The sequence below is a fragment of the Protopterus annectens genome, chromosome 1.part0, assembly GCF_019279795.1.
Source record: "Protopterus annectens isolate FY-2018-M chromosome 1.part0, PAN1.0, whole genome shotgun sequence".
Taxonomy (NCBI): Eukaryota; Metazoa; Chordata; order Ceratodontiformes; family Protopteridae; genus Protopterus; species Protopterus annectens.
Genome location: NC_056725.1, coordinates 843,127,688 through 843,150,508, shown reverse-complemented (window position 1 = coordinate 843,150,508; position 22,821 = coordinate 843,127,688). Strand labels below are relative to the sequence as shown.

Here is a 22,821-nt window from a genome sequence, read left to right as displayed (position 1 = left end):
AGAGTTTCTAAAGTGTAAAGAAAGTCTTTCTTTTCAAGCAAGGTTTTTGTTATAAGCATCTATCAGGAGCTATCTACTTATCCACAGAATCTTTATTGTATTGATTTTCCTGACCTAATATAAGACTGGTTGTTCAGTCTTTAATCATAGCTGCACTACATTTTCATGCATGTAACTTTGTATGCACATATGTGAATGTGTATGCCATGCCTCTTGACTTTCCCTGAATTTGGCTCAAACTTTTGTGTTATCTCTCCTAATCCCTCCAAAAACTGGCAATTTTTGAAGAAAAAGTGTGGAGTGCACTTAGTAAATATTGACAATTACTAATTTCTTTTAGCACAGAAAACACATTTTATTTTATTTCACATGATCTTATTCTGTCAACTTCTCAGTTGTCATCATCATCACCCCCCTTTTTCCTGTTTTCTATATGGGGTCAAAGTGTAACGTCAACTGTCAACATCTCTCCAGCCACCTCTTTGCTGGATGCCCTCATTTTCTCTTGTCTTCTTCCTCTATATCCCAAATCATCTTCACCAGATTATCTTCTGCTTTTCTGCACATGTGCCTAAACCACTGTAATCTGTTCTCTTTGACCTTTTCTGCAATTGGAACTACTTTGGCTTCTGTTCTTATGTCCTCACTTCTTTATCTGTCCCACAGTGTGCGTCCTACCACCCATTTCAGGCACTTCATTTCCATCACCTACAGCTTCCTCACCTGCTGTTTCTTTACTACTCAGGTTTCTGTACCATACGGTAGTACTGGTCACACCACTATTTTGTACACCTTACTTTTCAGTTTCTTTGGCATTCTTCTTTCATACACTACCCCTGACACTCTGTGCCAGTTGGCTGCAGCCCCACTGATTCTAGCTTTGACCTCCTCATTCAGACTTCAGTTCTCCTCAGTCACCCCTCCCAGATATTTGAAGCTGTTAACCTGTTCCACTGCTTCCCCTTCTATCTCAATTTTCAGCTTCTTCTGATTTCCCCCATTTGCTGCCATTATAACTGTCTTATGTGAACTCAGTTTCATCCCATGTGCCTTCAGTTTTGCATTCTATTCCCCTACCTTTTGCTGAAGTTCTTGCTCAGAGTCTGCTTGTAATGCAACATCATATACATACAGCAGCTTTGTTGATCTGTTATCTTTGCTCTCTGACCTGTTTGCTGTTGTAGTCCATCACCAGTATGAACAGTGGGCTCAGAGCTGAACCTGATTCACACCCACTCCAATCATGAACCCTTCTCTGAGACCGAACACTGTTCATACTTGAGTCATTGAGTTCTTATACATAGCTTTCATTAATTTTACCAATGTTTCTGGGACTTCAAACTACCTCAACACTGCACAAATCAGTTTTCTTGGGACCTTATCATATGCTGTCTCCAAGTCTAGGAAAGCCCAGTTGGACTCTTTCCTCATTTCTAGCTTTTTCCTCATTTCTAGCTTCATCTCAAGTATATGTATCACTGCAAACATTGGATTGGTTGCATCCTAATATGAAACAAAACTGTTCATTTCTCATCTAATTTTCTACTATTCTGCATATTCGTTTATCAGTCACCCTCTCCAGAACTTTCAGGCAGTGTGATAGGAGTTTGATATCTCTGTACTACTCACAGTTGGGAATTGTCCCCTTTGTCAAGTATGCTTATTCTCCACTCATTTGGGATAGGTATTTCTGTCCATAATGCTATGAGTACCCTTAAAAGATGTTTCTCCCTGTCTCACCCAACATCTTGATCACATTTGCTGTGACCTCATCTGAGCCTGCTGCTTTCTCTGACTTCATTTTTTTTAGTGCTGTTCTTACTTCTTCTAGGGTAGGCTCTTGCATTCTCTCACCATAGGCAGTACAGCTTCTGTGAGGTTTTCTTCATTCAGAAGCTGCTGGAAGTACTCCTTCCATCTGGTTTTGATGTCCTGTGGCCTGTCAAGCAGGTTGTTGCTGGCATGCCTTATGAAGCGTATCTGACTATCTCCTTTATCTTTCTGTCTTTGCCTTGCAACCTGATAGTTTCTTCACTGAGTCACTTTCCAGAAGTTGGTAGACTGCCTCTGATGCTTTGTTCTTTACTATTGCAATTCCTCTCTTAGCCTTTTTGATAGCCAACCAGTATTCCTTCCTAGCTTGGTCTGTTTTTTTTTTTTCTATCTTGCACTTTTTCCCTGCACTTCTCCTTTATTTGATGACTTCCAGGACTTCTGCATTCTGCCGGCAACTTTCCTTATGTACCTTACTTCCATACCTGGCTCAACCACATATCTGTTCTGTAGCCCTTACGTGTGCTGTTTTGAGGTGCTGCCATTCTTCTTCAACTCCACCTATTTCCTCCTCTTCTTGAGGTGCTAGATTCTTGAGTAAGTCCTTGAACTCATGTGCTTTCTATCCAGTCAACTTCCAGATATGCAGCCTGGTCTCTGTTGATCTTAGAGCCTTCTCTGACCACTGTTTGCAGCTGATTATGGCAACTAGTAGTTTATGCTGTGGGCTGACTGTTTCACTGGGAATAACTTTACCAATTGCTGATTCTACCCAAGTGGCAAGTGCCCTTTCCTTATTAGGAGGAAGTCTACCTGAGTAGCATGTTGGCCACTTTTGTATGTGATCTTGTGACTATTTCTCTTTCTGAACCATGTGTTTGCTACCCTGAAGCCATTTGCCAGATAAAAGTCTAGGATGACCTCTCCTTCTTTATTCATGTTGCTGCACCCATGTGGACCATGTCTTTCTGGGTATGTGCATTCAAGTTACCAACTATCAACACCAATCCATGCTGTTCTGCTATGTCCTGCAACTGTTGTCTGAATGCAGTCTTTTCCTCACTATGACAACCCTGCTGTGGGGCATAGGCTGAGATTATGACTACTGTTCTACTATTACAGTAGAGTTTCCCTCACCACAATTCCCACACCATTTCTAGCTTGTCCTCCTCCTGAATAGTAGACGTATCCCAAGCCAAGTCGCTTTGCTGCATTGCACTTCCACCTTATCTCCTGGATACATAAGGATATGTTCAGTCTCCTCCTTACTGTCATATCATCCACTTTCAAGTCTCATCCTGTCAGTGGACCTGCACTGAGTGTAGCAATTCTTAGTTCATGTTTGGCAGGCTGATTGGTGTTGCATCCAACTTTCGCTTAACAGAGCTATCCCAGGTAACCCAAGCTGGGAAATTGGACACCCGCCAGGCAGTAGCTTATTGACTAAGGGCTGCTGGGCTTTATGGTGGGCACAAACTGGCCAATGGAGACACATACACCCCATCCACCATTAGCATAGGTCCATGATGTCAGTCAGAGAAGGCCAAGACCTCAACCCACTTATCACCAACAAATACCCATGACCATTTTGTCAACATTAGTCAACATGACCAGATCAAGTAAAGCCACATTTTTACATCATCGAGTGGCTAGCCCCGCTGTGGAGAACAGTCTGTGGTCTGTGTTCTCCTATCTTGAGGACACTGTGTACCACAGTGCAGTTGGTCTGCTTCTCAAGTTAATAGTAATTTTGAAAGGTGTCTCTGATTGTCCTTGCATATTTCTGGATTTATCCCTGACTTTGGAATTTAGAGGTTGAGAGCTATGGTGTGTGCATGTGTGTATTCATGTATACCTATATATATATATATATATATATATATATATATATATGTATGTGTGTGTGTGTGTGTGTGTGTATTTGTATGTATGAAAATACACACATACACACACAATTTTGTTGACTGTGTTAATCCCACTAGGCCAATGGCCTCTTTTCATTGGAGAAATGACGTGATATTCTTACTAAGTAATACAAAGATGGAGAATGAAGGAGAGAGCACATATTCTGTGATCACTGCAATGTTTAATTAGAACATTTTGTTATTGGTTGCTGTACTTGATAGGTTGAACAATCTTTTAATATGTTAGCTGTCTCTGTTATACCTTAGTTACTGAAATCTGTTATATCAAGGTTGATGTCTTATTGTAGTGACATTAACCGCTTGCTTAATAACCTGCAGTTAAAATGTCACATTGATCCTTCAGTTCATCACCTTCAGGAATTTGTCTTCAGTGCCAAGTGTTTTAATGTTCATAAGATACCAATATACTGCTCTATCAGTCAGCTGTTATGGTTATTGTTCCAGACATCAGATGTCAGAAAAACAATTGCTTACCACCTCTTTCGTTAAATAAATATTACATTTGTTGTAAGAGATTTTAAGGAGCACATCGGGCAAAAAAAAGCTTGAAGAACATTTTTGTGGAAATCCAGAGTTTGGGTATGTAGGAACACATTCCTTTACACATTTCTACTTTTCTTTATATTTTTGTGGCATGTAGACAGGCACATATACTCACACAAATACTCAATAAGCTAAGCTGCAGGTGCACATAATATTGGGACTGACATGTTTCATATGTTATGTTGGCATACTATGTAGTATCACTGCATTCTGATAGGTGTATGCTACATTCTCTTTTCAGAAAATTTAAAAGAAGTCTCAAAGCTTGTTGTATCACCCGCCAAACCAGTAGTCCCACCTCTACCTAGAAGAGCTGCTTCCCTCACTCGACTCCAGCGTGATCCCCTGCTGCTGCCCCCACACATTCGATCCAGAACTCCTTCTCCTTGCAGATCGTTGTTACAATCAAAACGTGGAGCCAAGGTGGAAAATGTAAGTCATCTACAGCAATATTTAAAGAGCTTTAATTTGCCATAGAATTACATTTTATTAACTTTTATGATAAATGTGATGAATGTATTTTATGACCTCTCATGAAAGAAACAGAGATCTTGGATACAACAGTCTACAGGTGGAAGTATGCAAGTGGTGTCAGTGACATTTGTGGCTGTCCTATTAAGCAATAGATAGTTCTTATGATAAGGATTGTTCTATGTAAAACTTTGGCTTACCTTGGGTTTAGGCTGATGTCTATGTATATATGACTCTTGCACAATTAAATGTGTTTCACAAGGACGTTTTCTGTCTTTGTATGTTTGGATTGTAATACTGATTTCTAATTGGTACAGATCAGTGTGCAGAAATGTATTCTGTCCAAGCATAGAGCTAAATAGGAGTATGTGACACATCAGAAGTAAGAAAAATAAAGAATATATTTCCCTTGAGGCCACCTAGACTCATCTCCCTAATACCTCTCTTAGACAAAATAAAAATAAAAGAAGAAACCAAATACTTGGAGATTACTTTCTTTCAGAATAACAAGGAATTCTACCAAGGTAACATAACTCTTAAATGGCAAAACATAACACAAGATTGTACAAGATGGAATAACCTTAAGCTACCATTTTTGTCTAAAGTATCAATAATTAAAATGAACATACTACCTAGATTAATATATCTATTTATGACATCTCAAATAACTATACATAATAAATTCTTCAAACAAATGCATACCTTTCTAGCAAAATTTGTATGGGAACCTAAAAAGACCAGAATCTCCTATCAAAAACTTAACACTTCCCAAGAACAAAGGGGGTCTGAACTTGCCAGATTTCAAAACCTACTACTCTATTATCAACACTAATAGAATACTGAGAATAGCAGAGTATGACCCCTCGGCAAAGACTGGTTCACCGGCCTGGGTAACAGTATACTATAGGTACATAAAAACACTAGACATCAATCCCAAAGTGCTTCCCTTCTTAAATAAAAAAAGATTTACAAGCCTATAACATAATAGAGCCACTAAAACATAAATATAACACAAAAACATTTTCACTCCTTAAACCTTGGACAAGCTATGTTAATACTACAACCTCTCCATAAAAATCCTAACTTAAAAATAAATAACAAGATGCTCAACCTAGACTCCTTCCCTCTGTTGAAACATAAGAGAATCCAAGATATCTACCCATTCCTCAATAGCACAATTCATGAATTAAGAAGTAATCTAAACTTACCTAAAGTATATGTAATAATTTTAAGACAAATCAAAGTGGTGTGTTCCATTTACCTCCAAAACCTTACCATACTCGAAAGTAACATCGAAAACTGTACCCTATTTTGGAAGACTATGTTAATGTCAAGGAAAGCAATAACGAACTCATAAAAAATTATAGGGGAAATCAAATTCCTGAAAGACGTTCTCTTCTCTAATTACTGGAGAAAATTAAAACCCGATATGGATGACCAGCAAATAGAAAAGGCAATCAACTTAACATTGAAAACTATTCCACTTAAACTCTCTTACATGCTGCTCATGATTAATAATAATGCATATTTCACCCCAGCATTTCTTCACAAATTCAATGCAACTAAGTCCCCATACTGTCCACACTATAAAGACCAGATTGCAGACCTAATACATATATTCTGGAGTTGTAAATGCATTTTCAGGCTTTGGAATTCCCTTAAATTACAACTGCAAAAAATGGGGTATCAAGCATCAACACTAATATGGGAATTTACTCTTTTACACATCCTCCCAGCCAACATCTCAGGAAAACAAGCTAACCCACTTATAACAATTTTCTTATTAATTAAGCTATATATAGCTCGCAAATGGTTAGATCCGATAAGTATCTCTTGGGAGTAATTCAAGAAATCTGCTATTAAACATCTACTAGCACATAAAATAATATTGGACAAAAGAAACAAAAATATGAAAGCCCGAGCAATCTGGGAAAAGTCCTATAACATCTTATTAGCATAAAGCACCATGTACACCATATCTTATGAACTGGAAGTATTCCCACGAGTACACAGCTTACTAAAAACAGCACATTTTTGTATGTGCTGTTTTTAGATTAATGATATTAATTGGGAAAGTATCTTTGTATATATTGTAATTAGGTATGTTGTATGACCTACATGTTTCTATTTTATCTGCAATGTATAACATGCAAATTTGGTCATTTTGTAAATATGGAATGGTTATTGTTTTTGCAAATGTAAAATAAAAATTATTGAAAAAAAAAGGAAGTAAGAAAAATAAAAACAGAGCAGCTGGACACACAAGATGATCATGGAATGTACTCCAGAAAAAGATAAAAAGAGAAATAAATCACTCTGGGGAAACAGAAAGGAGCTTCGGGAATAGTTTAAAGTTAGTAGGCTTAGAACACCACATAATGCACCTGGTTCCAGGATAGTCAGAAGTGTAAAAGTGTCCTACTTTTTGCTGAAACCTGTCAAAAAATTAGACCCTGAATTAAGATTGAGTGCAGCACTTAGAAAAGATCAGGAACTTCGAAGGTTTTGTTGCAGAAAACTGTTATCACAATGACATAATTAGTGTCTATCACAGCACCATCTAAGTAATTATATTTGACAAGAGATGCGGAACTGCCCAGTAGGAGGAGGAGCAAATACAGCAAGTCTAATAGCTCGCTTACTTTCTGCCATTCCAAATAACTACTACTTAATTAATTTACACCTAAAAGCTGTGCAAATTTGTGCCTCTAGTACAACCTACTTATATCCTTGCATTCTTGAACTTTTTTAAATCAAGTTTAAAAACAAAAGTCCAAACAAATAAATGGTGTTTAAAAAGTGCAAACATAATGTTGTTCTGTGAAAAGAAACATTATTTACACTGGTAAAAGTCCTTATACCAATGCAGTAATACAGTCTTATACAAAACATCCAACTTGTTCTTGCCTTGGAAACCATACAACCTAGACATAGCCATTCTTAAAATTAAATGTGATGCCGAGCAATTCCTTTCTGGGTGCTTTTCTGAGATATTTATAGAAATATGAAATATGATGCTTATATTCAGAATTATGTGTAAATGTTTCTCAAGCTGTGTAAACAGTGCAAGTGCTAGGGTATAGTTTTCATCAGCATCGTGTAAGGATTCAGCTGATACCTTGCAGTAAGTAGTTTTTAAGTCACCTGTATATGGAAATACTAATGAAAATATGGAAGTATAAGCAGCTTAGCAGTATCACCAGTGTAGTGCATTATACGTTGACAGTAACAATATTATCTCTCACTATTATTCCTTTCTGTAAAATGTAGCTCATTCAATTATGAAATTATTAAAATAATTTTGAAAATATATGAAGTGACAAAATACTGATTAATATCTTCATTACAGTGCATTCTAAATGGTCTTAATGTCATTTTCCTCCACACACCCTACTTTTTTGGATGTTTCCTATTATTAATAGGTAAGTTACTTGATTAAGGAAGGCAGCTGCAAACAATGGGTATCATGTGGAATTACACCAAAGGTCACTATAAATCTCAAAGGGATAAGGCAGGGAACAAAAGATGAGAACATTCCTTGACTTTGCATGATGATCTGGGATAAATGAACATCCCAAGGCAGATACCCATCTTGATTCCGTGAGTAATTTTATGGGACAAAGATCTGCAAGGATCCTTCCATGGTCTGCAGGAAATTTCTCAAAATGGTAAATACCCAATAAGTCATTGATAGGCCTGTCTAGCCAAAGGGACATCAGCTCTAGGAGGAAAATTGGTGATGTTTATTATAAGGATTACCACTGCAGCATAATTTAGTATACATGGAAATTAGCTGAAAGTGAACATTTTCCATTATCGTCAAATTTCTAGAGCTGTTTAGTATCTCCAGAACAGAGCTGATCTCCCCACACCAAGGACATCATCATGGCATTCAGCTGTAAAGGGGTGAGTACTGTGTGCCACCCTCCATTCTTTTTCTTGCCACAAGAGGCATACTGTTGTTTGAGTCATAATAGTGCATCCTTCTCCTCCTTTCAGCTGTTTCAAAGACTGATGAGTACTTCAATTTGGACTTTTCTTTTTCTTGCTATTTGTTCAAGTTGCTACTGTAATTTATTGCATTATTTGGTATGTGATTGTTTTGTGAAGATTTTTGTTTCCATGGACCAAGCTGTCTAAATCACCAAAGTGTTTGCCTCTGTGAAGGGACAAACTGCCATTTACAGTGCCTGTTTAGCTTAGGCAACTACCACAAAGTCACAACCTGTGAGGAACCTAAGACTTTTCATAAAAAATACCTTGCAGCATTGTGCGTTAAATTTCAGAGCCCTTTTAGAACACAAAATTCTTCTCATGGTTGAACATAGGACTTCTGCTTCTTTTCTAACTGGAGAGCGAGATAATTTGCCAGTGCTATATTTTCTACCAGTGAATAGAGAAGGAAAAAACTCCCTCAGGGAAATGCAGACATTGCAAAATGGCTAAATGTAGGAAGTTGGTAGTTAAAGAATCACTGGGGTGGGAATGCATAGGGATATCTGCTGTGAAGAGACACAGACTTATCAGTCCCCCTGACAAATAATGCCTACTGTATCAGAGCCTCTTTGAAGGCAGACCACAGACTTCCAGGACTGAAACAATTCAGATCCCATAGTTTAATTGCACCACAAAAAGATACCAGTTCATAGGACTTTATAGAAATTTAATATTTCTTCTCATGTTGTAAAACAGACCTGTACCTTGCAAGATAGTCCTGTAATTTGAATTGAATGGCACAAGGAATCATGAACAACTTCTGTTATTTCTAGTATTCTGAGTCCACAGTCCTTTCCCAGGTACTGCTTCCTAGCTATTGGATATCTGCCTTTGCTGAGGAATACGTTGCAACCTGACAACAGGGCTACTCCCTGCCTTCCAGTGTCTGAACATTACATATATGATGTAGGCCCTTCAGCAAAGGAGAAAAGAGGCCCCCAAATCTAACTCAGATGGAAGATAAAGAAGACTTAACTACTCAGGCCAGATCTACCTTATTTATTTATTTATTTATTTATTTTATTTTATTTATTTTTGTTGTTGGAATGTGATACAAATAACAGAGTTATGATTGGCCAGGGCTTCCTTTGGAGGAAGTCTGCTCTGACAATACCATGAACCTCATGAGGAAGCATTTTACAGGTTCATAGGTGATTACTATACTAACTGCCCAAGCAGGCCTTTTTAACCCTAGCCATGTTTTCTTATTTGTAAATGACAGGATAATTTACCAGGGGTATCTAGTCTGGTTTAGGCAACAGAGCATTTACAAGCTGGGTCCAGTAAGGACATAAGTGCCAGTCTAGATGTAAATTTCCTATTCCCTATCCATTGGTCCAGGTTGTATTTAGTTAGACTGAGAGATGAACTCTGTTTTGCATGGATGGGAAACCTGTTCCACAGTAGGGTTGGTCTTTGAAACACATACTTGTCCCTCCAACATATTCTTTTTTATGTAGCAAACAAAGTTTAGGTCATTGGATCAGTTATTTCTACTACTGTTAGATTTACAGATGTGCGGCAAGTCCGTCAGTACTAGACAAGATAATGCCTTGTAAGCCAGGCATAGATCACCTCTCAGTAGTCTGTAGGAGACTGAACATAGAGATTAACTTCTGAGATGATCTTGTGTATTCCATGTGGTTTATGCCTTGTATCCTTTTTGTAAGAAGTCTTTGTGGATGCCCGTTGTTGCGATGTTCCCGTTGTTGCATATGCCTGATGAGATACATACCAAAGGGAGCATTGTACTCAATGAGTGGTCTAATGAGGGCTGAGTACAGCAGGATAATGACATCTTTGGACCTGGACGCCATACCCTTGCTTATGAGTTATGCAATATAGAATGACTTCTTTACAATAGCAGACACATGATTGACTAAGGCCAAGTCACTGTCCACGTACGTTCCCAAATGATTAACCACTGGGTCTACTCTTAGGGGTGTATTGTCAGTGCAGTAATTCCCAGGGGTAATGACTTTCCAAAGGATACTGTTGTATAATTTGGTCAACCAGGGGCTTTTAATATTAGCTTTACTTCCAAAACGGAGCAGCCTCAGCACTGAGCCCTGAGGGACTCCACTGGTGACTAGTCATTTTCTGGAGGTACAGTCACCATCCTGACTTCTTATCTCCTATTTTTGAACCAGTTGCCTAGCCAGAGGGTGACACTAGAGTTTTACTTCTAGTTTTGTGAGTTTGTTGACAGTGCCTGAATGGAGAATATCTTGACCTGGCCAAAATATTCTACAATAAGCAGTGTCTACCATTTTACCCTCATCCGTAGCTTTAGTGACTTTCTTGAAAATATCTACCAGGTTAAGAGGGCACAGTCTGCCCTTAACAAAACAAAACTGTGTTGGATCTGATCTAGTGTCTGAAGCTTTCCTTTGCCTTTATTTGTAATATGCATTATAATTCTTTCCATGGCCTTACATGTGAAACTTGTTAGACGTAGGTCATAAGACAACTGCCCTTGTGAAGAGAGAACTGTTTCAGTCCTCCATTAGCTAGGCACAAAGCCAGTTTGGTGACTAAGGGTTATCTGCTACAACCCATCTCCATTCCAGCCAGATACTTTTGTTTGTTTATTCATGTTCTGTGCCTGTATACTGAGCTTACAAACACTTGGCGTCCAACAACCTCAAAGCTTTCCACGGTGAATCCCAAGCTCATAAGCGAGCAGGCTACTCTCTGATGCTATCAGAATGCAGATCTAAGCTTTATAATTGTAAAATCAGTAGTGATGAGACCAAAGTTTAGGAACTTCAGCAGCTAAACAAGTGTAGCATTGAGGAATTCAACAAAAAAGGGGCAAGAAGCTCTTGGGCAAAGAGGAGTTAAGGGCCACGGCCATTACATCTATTATTCAGCCATTTGATGATGCATTTGATGAGGGCATCTCATTGGAACCAAAGTCACAAACACTTACCCTCAAAAATAAGGATAACTCTATAGAACTCTGACTAAATTTAAGTGCCTCTGTAAATGTGTAGTAGTGGATCCTCCTCCCATTTCCATGGCTGCATCTGAAGGGGTATAAATTTGCACCTGGGCTCATTGCCCTCCCCAGGACAGAAAAAGCAGGTGGCAAAAAAGATTTATATTTCATACTCCAGGAGTTATTTATTTTATTTATTTTTATTTAACAGAACAAAGCCAATTTTTAGCGGAGGCCTGGGGAGAAAAGCTCCAGATGCATGTCTTTGTAAAGTGGGAGGAAACCGGAGCAGCCAAAGGAAACCCACATGAACACAGGGAGGAGAACATGCAGACTCCGCATCGAAGGTACCCCAGCCGAGAATCAAACCAGAGACCCTCTTGCTGTAAGGTGACAATGCTACCGCTGCACCACTGCACTGCCCGTTATAGCTGTTAACTCTCAGACCCAGGTGATTCAGTATCAAGAGAATATGAATAAACAAATGCAAGACATAAGCAAGAATATGCAGGATTAAACCTTAAGAGACAGAGTGAGACAGACTCTCCAGAGTTGTGCAGACTTTAAAAATGGGGAGGGATGCAGTTAATTGTGGTTATGATATTGTAGGTACATGATCAGGGTTTGAGGGTTGGTTAGCCCAGGCAACTTTATTAGAAGACAAGTCAGATTTATAAAATGACCTTTCAGAAAATGTAAAGGGTCAGCTTCTCACCACACCCTTAAGCAAATAACTGCTTTATGTCCTCCTTCCTAAGATATTTCTAAGACATTGGAGGGAAAAAAAGCAACACTATGCTTGACCTGAAGTAGTGTTTTCATCCACTTGCTCTGTGGCACAGAAGCCCTGACTTGTAATCCTAATAACCAAGGATTGACTAGAGACCTGGGTACAACATGAGTCAATGAGGGATGGTGATTGTCTGCAACACTTGAATACTGGCTCACCCATCCTGGTGGGGGTGAGACATACCTCTCAACTGTACAGGTTTTCGCAGAATGTCCAGATTTTTGCCTCATATTTTGGTGTGTTCCCCCTAAAATCTGTCCCTTTCTGGAAAATAGCTGAGGATTGAAGTCATTAAATAATGACAAACATTTAAGTTTAAGACCCCACATCCTTTGGAAAATTCATGCTAATGCAAAACCTATTATTACATCAACTTTCTAAGTTTGTAAGGGCAATATTTAAAATTTGTCTCCCCATCATTTTAGGCTTTGTCCAGATTTTCTGCTCTAAGAAGTTGAGGGTGTGTGTGTATGTCCTGATCTGCTGCATTACTGGCACCTGTAAGAGGTGCGCAGAATTTGGTGTATGTGCAAGAAATGTGTACATGTCTGTGCTAATCCATGTTGGCATGGTAGACTTCATAGGACATGTGCAAAAGTACTTATGCTCACAGAGGAAGGGCATAGCAGGCCCTTTCATCTGTAAATGCATATATCAACCACTGGAGGAGAGATCAGGGCCTAAAAGAGAAAAACCGTGATGGCTGTCAAGATTCTGGTCTCAATGAGTATGCCCAAATTGGCAGACTGATTGTAGAAAGACTTATTATTGGCAGGTAGCAGGGATTAAACAAAAACAGCTTTTTCACCCCACCCCCCCCACCCCCCATCCTGTGATATAGCTGAAATTGCTGTATAAAACAACACCCATTTTATGTATAGCAGTCCAAGACAGACCAGGATGAAGAAAGTAGAATATTTAAGAAGAAGCAAAAATCTTGGGGAAACACTATAGGCCAGTGTAGGCAGCAGAGTAAAAGGGTAGTTGTATGTTAAATAGATCCCTCTCAACAAATAGCTAATAGGTAATGCTGACTACCAAGCTCCTCCCTCTAATCATTGTTTCACATTTGTTTTTTGAACAGCTCTCATTTTTCAAGAAAAACTGATTTGGCCTGACCTCAAGACATTAGTTAAGGGAGGGAAGAACCATTTCACCTGGTTAGAAAAACAGGGTTAAGAACATTCACTGCTTTCCTAGAAATATCAAGCCAGGTATGTGTAGTCCTTCCCATCTTAGAGCAGTGGCTTACCAGTGAGGCTGTAACAAAATGTCCCCAAACAGGAGCATGGCAAAGATTTCTTACTTACGGCTATTCGTGGTACCAAAGAAGAACAGACTCTGGACACCATCCTAGACTTCAAACTAAACAAGTTCCTATGTGTTAGAAAGTTCAGATGCTTGGGGACTTCCAAGATGGCGGCACACTGAGTAACAGCTTAATTTTAGCTCTCCCAGTGTGAAAACAGATACGCAGAAAAGAGAACCAGTGAATTTGTCTTTTTGGGTAAATTTCAGTTAGTGGCTAGTAAGTGCACTGCCTGGATACCAGCTAAGAAGAAATTTAGATAATTTGAAAGAATATCACCCACAAAAGGTGAGAAGAATACACTGGCTGAGAAGAATCCTTTAGCTGGTTCAGCAAAAAAGCAATTCAAGCTCCAGCTCTGGCGCAAGATATGACTTATAAGAATGTAGAGGAAAAATAAGTGAAATATACTCAGAGATGACTAAAATAAATTAAACATTGAAGGAGTATATTAACGCAAATAAAATTATGGAAAAACTGGAAGAAGCTGTAAGCAGATATTCAGATGAGCTGAAAAAACTGCAAAAATCAAAGGTCAAAATTAAGAAAAAGGCTCACTGAGTATGAGACTGCTCAAGAAGACATGTTTCAAAAAATGGTAGAATTAGAGGACAGAGCACGTAGGGAAAACTGATATTTCCTGCTGTACCAGCGAAACTGGAAGAAATAGGCTGTATTAATTTTATGAAAACACAAATAAGCAAGTGGACTGGTATTCCACAGCAGGAGTTGTTAACAGAAAGGGCTCCTTGTGTGTATTTTCCAAACCTGGCCATGAGAAAGAAGCCAAGACCTCTAATAGTAAAAATGCAATTCTACCAGCAGAAGGAGTTTATTCACACAAAACTGTGGCAGAAGGGCAAAGTACTAAAATTTGGAAACCACAGAGTGTTTGTGGAAAGTGATTACTCACTGTACACCAGGCAGAAGAGGAGTAAATTTATTCAAACAGCCAGAGAATGTCGAGAAGCAGGTATGAGATTCAAGCTGCTGTATCCAGGTTTCATCAGAATATTTTTCCTCAAGAGTAAAAGTCATTTTTGATGCAGAACGTGCTAAAGAGGAAATAGAAAAGTCTGTCCAACACAAAGTGAGCTATCAAACAGATGAGGATTCTGCTTCTTATTCTTCTGATAACAAAAGTCATAGAGAGACTACGCCAGTGAAACCTTTTCCAATATTCCAAAGGAAAATGCTTGAGAGACAGAAAAATCACAGAAGTTTACTAGACAGCAGGAGTATGTTGGAAATAAACCAGAGATTGGAGCTGGGAGATGGAGATCACCAGTAAGAAAACCAGCAACTTAGAAATTAATTAATACATGTGGAATTACAGAGCATTAATCACATACGTGAAATATGGCATAACCAAAAAAAAAAAAACTGGACATTTTGGATTTTTTTTTTTACTTTGTTAAACATGAAGGAGACTCTAAAGTATATGCCCTTAATGTCATTAATGTTTGGAGAAAAGGAAGAAAAGAGGTAACTGTAAAAGCAAAACAATTTTCGTTCTTAACAGTATTTTTATAAAACATGACATATAGTACAGGTTATATAGTAAAGCTTTTTCAGTTATTCTTTGTGTAATAAAGATACTATAAACAGGTGCCCCCCCCCCCCCACACACACACACTTTTTCTTTCTTCAGTTTTAAGAAATGTAGGCATTGCAGTGTAAAAAGAGAAGAAAGTCTGGACAAAAGAGCATGATATAAGTAAAACTGATATTTTTTCTTACTTTTGAATAGGGGAATGAATGGATTAAGGCCCCTGGCTTGATTTAATAACATTTTAAGTGGAAGCAGGTAAATAAAGAACATTGAATGTAATGGAAAGTTTTCAATTAGCAAATGTTCTCAGTGCATCATGAGAAGCTTGCAGCTGAAGGCAACTGTGTATCTGTTTCTCTTGTTTCAATTAAGACAATCTGATAAGGGCAATAAAAACAGAATACATTTTCCTTTCACTGGCTAAATGTTTTCTGAAAGTGTGCATGTTGTTTTTTGCATTTTAGAGACAAATAAAGATAAGACAAAAACAGCACTTAGTGTTAAGTAGAAGTGCAGGCTATACCATGCATCTTAGCATGCATAACCTTCATTATAGGTCAGTTCAAGCTTGTCAGTGTAGCTATTAATCTGTGACAGTTGTTCCAATTAGGAGGGTTAAATTTTATTATTTGAAGAAGTATATTGTTTTGTGTGTTTGTATTACGTTAGTAAGTCTTGTAATGTGTGACAGAAGTTCAAATGGGTATGAGAAGAAATGGCTGTGTAAAAGGTCAACCTGCCTAACATTAGTATATGCATGTAATGCAAAAACTGAAACTAGACATTTAAAAAAAAGCTGTTATACATGACAAGTGGGAATAATAACTTATCATAATGGCAACACTTTCCATGTTATCTTTGAATGTGAATGGTCTCACAGGTATATATAATAAGGAGAGAGTTATAAACTATATTAAAAATACAGAGTACAAATAACTATGCTACAGGAGACACAGTTGGAAGAAACTGAGCATGTCAGTTTGATAAAGGATTTCAGGATGGTTATTCAGCAGAATATCCAGGACAAAGGAAAGGGGGAATACTTACATTAATTGCTATAGGAGCTTCAGTAGTGATAGAATAGGGAAAAAAGATGATAAGGGTAGATTTGCAGTAGTAAGGGGCTACTGGCAAAGGAAGAGGACACTAAAGCAGGTGGCGCAGTGGTATTGTGGTTAACGTTGTCACCTCACAGCAAGAGGTTCTCCAGTTTGATTCTCAGCTGGGCTACCTTCTGTGTGGAGCCTACATATTCTCCCTGCGTTCACATGGGTTTCCTCCAAGTACTCCGGTTTCCTCCCAAATTCCAAAGACGTGTCTGGAGCATTTCTCCCCGGGCCTCCCCTCAAAATAGGCTCTGTCCTAGTCAAACTTTCCTGGTCAACGAATGTTAAATAAATAAAATAAATAAATATTACACCTAAAACTGCTATAATGGAGCTTAAGAAAATTTTTGGAGAAATAATCAGCTTACAGCAGGGAATATTACTTATAGGTGGGACTCAATACCGCAGGATTGTCAAATTCCAGTAATAATAGCCTCACAGGTAAAAAACGGGCTTCGTGCCCACTGAGTGGCGCACAGCTACAGCTATCCCACTCCACAAGGGGGGATCCACCTTGGATCCCGGGAACTACCAACCCATCAGTCTGACGAGCCTGATCTGCAAGGCCATGGGACGTATTATGGAACTTATAAACAAAGACATTGGCAACCTTCAAACACTGGATCCCACCCAGTTTGGGTTTGTGAAGGGCCGATCTTGTCTCCTGAACCTGATTGACTTCTTTGAATCAGTCTCCAGAGCCGTGGACAAGGGTAAGGTGGTCCACACACCCTATCTTGACCTCGCCAAGGCCTTCAACACCATCTCCCACTCTGGAATCATAGATAAACTTACTAAGCTGGGCATTAATCCCTACATCACTCGATGGGTTGCCAACTGGCTTACTGACAGAACCCACACTGTAAAAGTAGCCGACTCCAAATCCAGCTCCAGACAAGTGACAAGTGGAGTACCTCAGGGTTCAGTCCTGGGACTGCTCTTGTTTGGCATCTACTTCTCTGAGGTACAGGCCAACACTAAGGGACTGTGGCTAACAAAGTTCGCAGATGACTGCAAACTGGGAGCCATTACTGAATCCCCAAATGATGTTGATATTCTACAAAAGGGCCTTACAGAAGCAGATGCTTGGTGCCAGAGGAATGGGCTCAAGCTCAATGCCAAGAAATGTATAGTTATCCCCTTTGGGAAAAAACATGTATCCGTGAATTACCACATAGGTGTTAGTACACTAAACACCAAAAGTGTGATAAGAGACTTAGGGACACAGGTGGACAGTGGTCTCACCTTCGATAACCACATCTCCACAACAGTCAGGAAATCCTTCTATGTGGCACACCTCATCACTAAGGGCTTTTCATCCAGAAAAAAGGAGGTCATTGTCCCACCCTCATTAGACCCATTATAGAAAACAACACCCCGTTTGGTATGTACCTCTCAAGACATCTGCAACAACTGGAAAGGCCACAGAAATACCTCACTAAAAGAATCACAGGCCGAAAGCAGATGCCGTATGCTGACCATCTAAAAAAAACTCCACCTATACTCTGTCACATATCGTCTACTCAGAAGCGATCTCTGCTTAACATACAAGGCTATGTCAAACCCAGAGCTGTTAGACATGCTACACTGAAAGAAATCCCAATTCCTTTGAGACACATGCTCCAGGAATATAAACCTTGTCATCAAAATGAAAAAAACATGCTGGAGGGATAGGTTCCTGACCCAGAGACTCCCCAGACTCTGGAATAGACTGCCCATACATATCAAGTAGAGGACCTCTTTGGCCCTCTTCAAAAGGAACCTTGATGATTGGATGGGAGATAGGAAATTCACCCCGGGGATCACATCAGTCGCCCTACTAGACAGGGGTCCAGGGAAGTAAACACTGTGGGAAGAAATAGCCAGGGAATTGTTATGGCTAGGCTTGTATAGGCCCTAAGGCTGATAGCCTAGTACCAACCTATGACTGGAATTTGAATTGCAGCAGTGAGGATGTATGTGGGGGGGGGGGCTATAAGGGAAAATATAAGAAGATGATGGTAGATTTTTGAAGAAATTTATGAAAAGAATTGGAATGCAAGATGTGAATTCAGTAGTAGGAGCTTGGAGAGAATTTATATATTATTCCCCAATGTACAAAAACTGACTAGGCTAGACAGAAATTATATTTCACAGAAACGTATATTTAATTGAAAGTTTTGATATGCATCTAATAACTATTTCAGATCAAGGGCCAATAATAACTAAAAAAATCCAAGGTAATAAAATAAAAATGAGACAGTGGTGCTTCCCCACTTATCTGTTAAATAGAGAGGAATTTAAGAAATGGGTAGTGGAAATTATTCGGGAGTTGTTAGGGAAGATAGAAATTTCATAAAATATAGCCATGGAGTGGGATAAAATGAAAGCTGGGTTTAAAAATGGGGAGAAATAAAAGAAGAGATATGGTTAAGAAGTAACACAAATTATTTAGAAGGACTGACAAAGGTTAAATTATTGCAGAATAGGGAAATTTCTCAGAACAAGAAGAAGAAGCACAACTACAGAGTGCTAAAGAGAAAATAAAGACTACTTGGATAATATGCATGAGTTTAGAAAGATTTTTTTATAGTAACTCCAGAGCACAAAAGCTTTTAGCACAATAGCTCAGGCAACAGAAAGCAGAAGGATTGTTGCCAAGATTAGGGAGCCTATAAAAAAGAAAATAGCCAGAGATCCTGCAAAGGTATTAGAAATATTTCAGATATATTATGAAAATCTGTATAAAGCAGAGAAATGTGGAAGTCAAGGAAAAGTACAAATGGAAATGTTTATAGAATTATATGCCAAGGTTAGACATAGATGGGACTCACTAACAGAATAGTAGAAGATGAGATAAAAATGGTGATGTATAACCAATGTACTGGAAAGTCTCCAGGAACAGAATACAATCCCTGTGGAAGTGTGGAAGCTAAAAGGGAAGAAAGTGATAAAGATCTGGAAGGTTTTGTATAACAGTTTTTAAAAGGAGGAGAAGCACAAACATCCTGGAAGAAAGTTGTGGTGACTATAATAACCTAAAGATGGTAAAGACACATCAGATCCATATTAATATAGGCCCATTTTGATTCTAAACCATGACTATAAAGTGTTTGTCTATAAGGCTAAAAAATGACAAAGATGTTGCTTAAATTGATAAGTAAGGATTGGTGTGGTCTTGTAGAGGGGAGACAAACATTTGACAAATTTAAAAGAACAATGATGATCCAGAGGGAAGCATAATGTAAGAAAATACCACTACTGTTGGTGAGGTTTGATGCAGAGAAAGCATTTGACAGAGTAAGCTGGGGTTTTATGAGTAGTGCAATGGAAACATTTGTAGTCCCTGCCTAAATAATAACATTAATTAGGAGGATATATGAAGGATCGTGAAAATTACTGAGAGGGTTTCTCTCTGACAAATTGTGTTAACAGGGGAACCAGGCAGTGTGTCCTCTTTCCCTTTTGGTATTTGCTTTATATTTAGAGCCATTGGCAAAGAAAATAAGAGACTCAGAAATTCAAAGATATAATTGGTATGGTAATCAAGAAAAGCAGGCTTTATTTGCAGATGGTTTATTTTGTCCCTGATAAAACCAGAAAAGAACATTCTAAGACATTTTCAAGTTTTTTTGAGATACAAACTTAATGAAAATAAAACAAAGACAATAGCTGTAAACTATGTAGCCACACACAAATTAGTTCAGCAATACCCATATTTATGGGAACATGATAAAATGCCGTACTTAGGAGTATGGGTTAAAAAGAATTCTGTTATGAAAGCTATGGATAATGTGGGAAGAGACTAAAGTAAAGATAATACAAAAACTGAGAAATTAGAATCTCTATTTAATAGATATGGATAGCAAGATACAAGCAGTGAAAATATTTTAGTCCCTTTAGCTTCATATGCAGGTCAAGCAATTTTTATCAATCAGAGGAGAAGTTGTGGATAGCAATTAATAAAGAGTTTGAAGGATTTTTATCTTGGAAGGGATAAGGCAAGTGGAATAAGTTAATCCTTCCAGTACAACAAGGTGGTTTGTAACTACATTAATTAATTAATTAATTAATTAATTAATTAATTAATTAATTGCTTAACTAATTTGGAACTGCCTGATTTGAAGGGTTTTTTCAGAGCTACACGATGAAGGCTGCTGTACATAGCACAAGAAGGAAGCTATAATTCAAAGTGAAAAGGGATGATGACGAAACAGGGGAGAGCTCAAGAAATAAGGACAGACTAGGATTTTAGATGTAGATACAAGAGCCATGCAGAATATTATATTCAGAAAGTAGTAGAAAGTATTCTAAGAACTAAGCTAACATGGAAATGGAAAAAGGAGATTCTGCTGATAGGGATGACTGTAATTGGGGGTACAGAGAATTGGAAAGAGGCGGCTGGCATTTACTGGAGAAAACTGGCAAAGGAACAAAAGTATTGTGTAAATAGAGATGGAAAGATAATAGAATGGAGAGAGGCCAAGAATTCATTTTGACTGCAGGCCTTCCCTATCAAGGACTGATATCAGAGTATAGTCAAAGAGAAAGGAATAGGGGAATCTTAAGTGAAAGACCAGCATTGGTAGAGTTTTTCTTAGAATCTAGAGCTTAAGCTGCTGTTAAAAAAAGGAATAATTAGAAGGACATATAAAATATTGCATGGTAACTATAGGAATTAATCAGAGAAGGTAAGAAAGGATTGGGAAGAGAGCTTGGATAAGCAATTCAGAAAGAAACAATGGGAAGATATATGTATGGCTCCCAAATATGCAACGAAGTCTAGAAGATTTAGAATCTTTGGAAGTGTTTGCATAGGTGTTTTTATACCCCAAGCAGACTCTAAAGAATTTTTTTCTCTGGTAGATTTCAAATGTTGGATGTGTGTTGGGGAAGACAGAGGAAATTTGGAAAATATTTTTTGAGAGTGTAATGATTTGGCAGACTTTAAAAAATCCCTGCAGACTACTCTGCCAGCAATACTGGTTGAGCAAATTGGTGTAACTAAGGAAATGATTTTTGAGCTGTGATACAGAATTGGAATTGCTTAGACAGTAATACCTTGCTGATTTTGATTCTGGTGGCTGCAAAAAACTATTACTAGGAAATTTATTTATTTTATTTCATTTTACATTTGTTTACTGGGATAGTCCGACTGGTCACATGTCCATTTACAGCAGAGGCCCGGGGAGAAAAGCTCCATATTCAGTACAGAAAAACAAATAGTTGAAGAATATGATAACAATATGATCATCTATACAGAAGCAAAAAATTGACAATAGATAAAAATACAACTTTTGATAGAAAAAACTAAATTCTCACTAGATTAAAAAAATACAACTTTCAGTACAGAAACAGAAATTGACACTAGATAAGCATTATAACCGACTACAGAGACAGACAGAGACTACTAAAGAAATGATTTAGTGTAAGTTTAGCATGAGCTAGTGTAACTATTAGAAACTTGAGCAGAAAATAAAATTCCTGATACTGTAGAAAAATTACAGTAGGTATAATTGGATAATCTAAATCAACCATACTAGAAGTAGTGAATATCATAACAGAAACAAAAGAACTAGAAGCTGGATCTTTAGAAAAGAGTAGGAGCTAGTTACATAGAAAAAATGTGAATTTTGGGAACAATACTTCAAGAAATTTTTTTTGCAGGAGGAATGAGGTTTAAGGGAAGGCAGAAACTGAATGCGCTACATAATGTTTGATTGACAATGACTGTATAGAATATTATATGTAAGGTATAATGTTTGCAACTGAAAATGTCAGTATGGTTTGTTTTTATTTATATAAATGTATGACTGCTGATGTCATAAGTGCTAATCGAATATAGAAGTTTCTTCTTTCTTATTAAAAAAAAAGTTCAAACACTACAGACCTTGTTCTCTTTGCTTCAGAAGGGATACCCTTTGATGTCCTTCTATTCATATGCTGCAGTATTCATAACATGAGGGAGTCCGCCACAGGCTGACTCGTACATCCAGACAGTATAGAAAAGTCTAATACTACTGTGAGGTATGTTTGACGCTGCACATCAGCAAACGTATGTCAGTCATAAAGAGATGTCGGGTATAAAGCGGACATCAGCATGTACCAACCTCAGAACTTTTCTGCTGCCTGCTACCTGCTTCTGTCATCACTCATCAGATAAGTTGTGAATATTGATTCAGATAAGTGCCCCATTGTTTTTTTTTCTTTTTTTCTTTTTTCTTTTTTGCTACTGTATTGTGCTGTGATTACATGTCAAAAAAGAAAGGCAGTGTCAGTGGGGAAGGCAGATTCCACACAAGGACTCTCATGATCTTTGCTTGTTTTGCTTAAGACCAGACCATGACCACACCACCTGTGCTATCTGTAAGGCCTTCATACCCAAAACCTTTCACAGCCATTTAGCTTCCCTGAAATTATATATTGAAAATCAGCA

General features: G+C 38.2%; 1 protein-coding gene across 1 annotated transcript in view; it reads left to right on the top strand.

Moving 5' to 3' along the window:
- SYNJ2 (synaptojanin 2) overlaps positions 1-22,821 on the top strand; it is a 1,514,156-nt gene that overhangs the window by 1,466,872 nt on the left and 24,463 nt on the right. Inside the window, exon 27 of the mRNA XM_044063657.1 lies at positions 4,483-4,673. Coding sequence (XP_043919592.1) covers positions 4,483-4,673 — 191 coding nt within the window. The remainder of the gene's footprint in view (positions 1-4,482; positions 4,674-22,821) is intronic.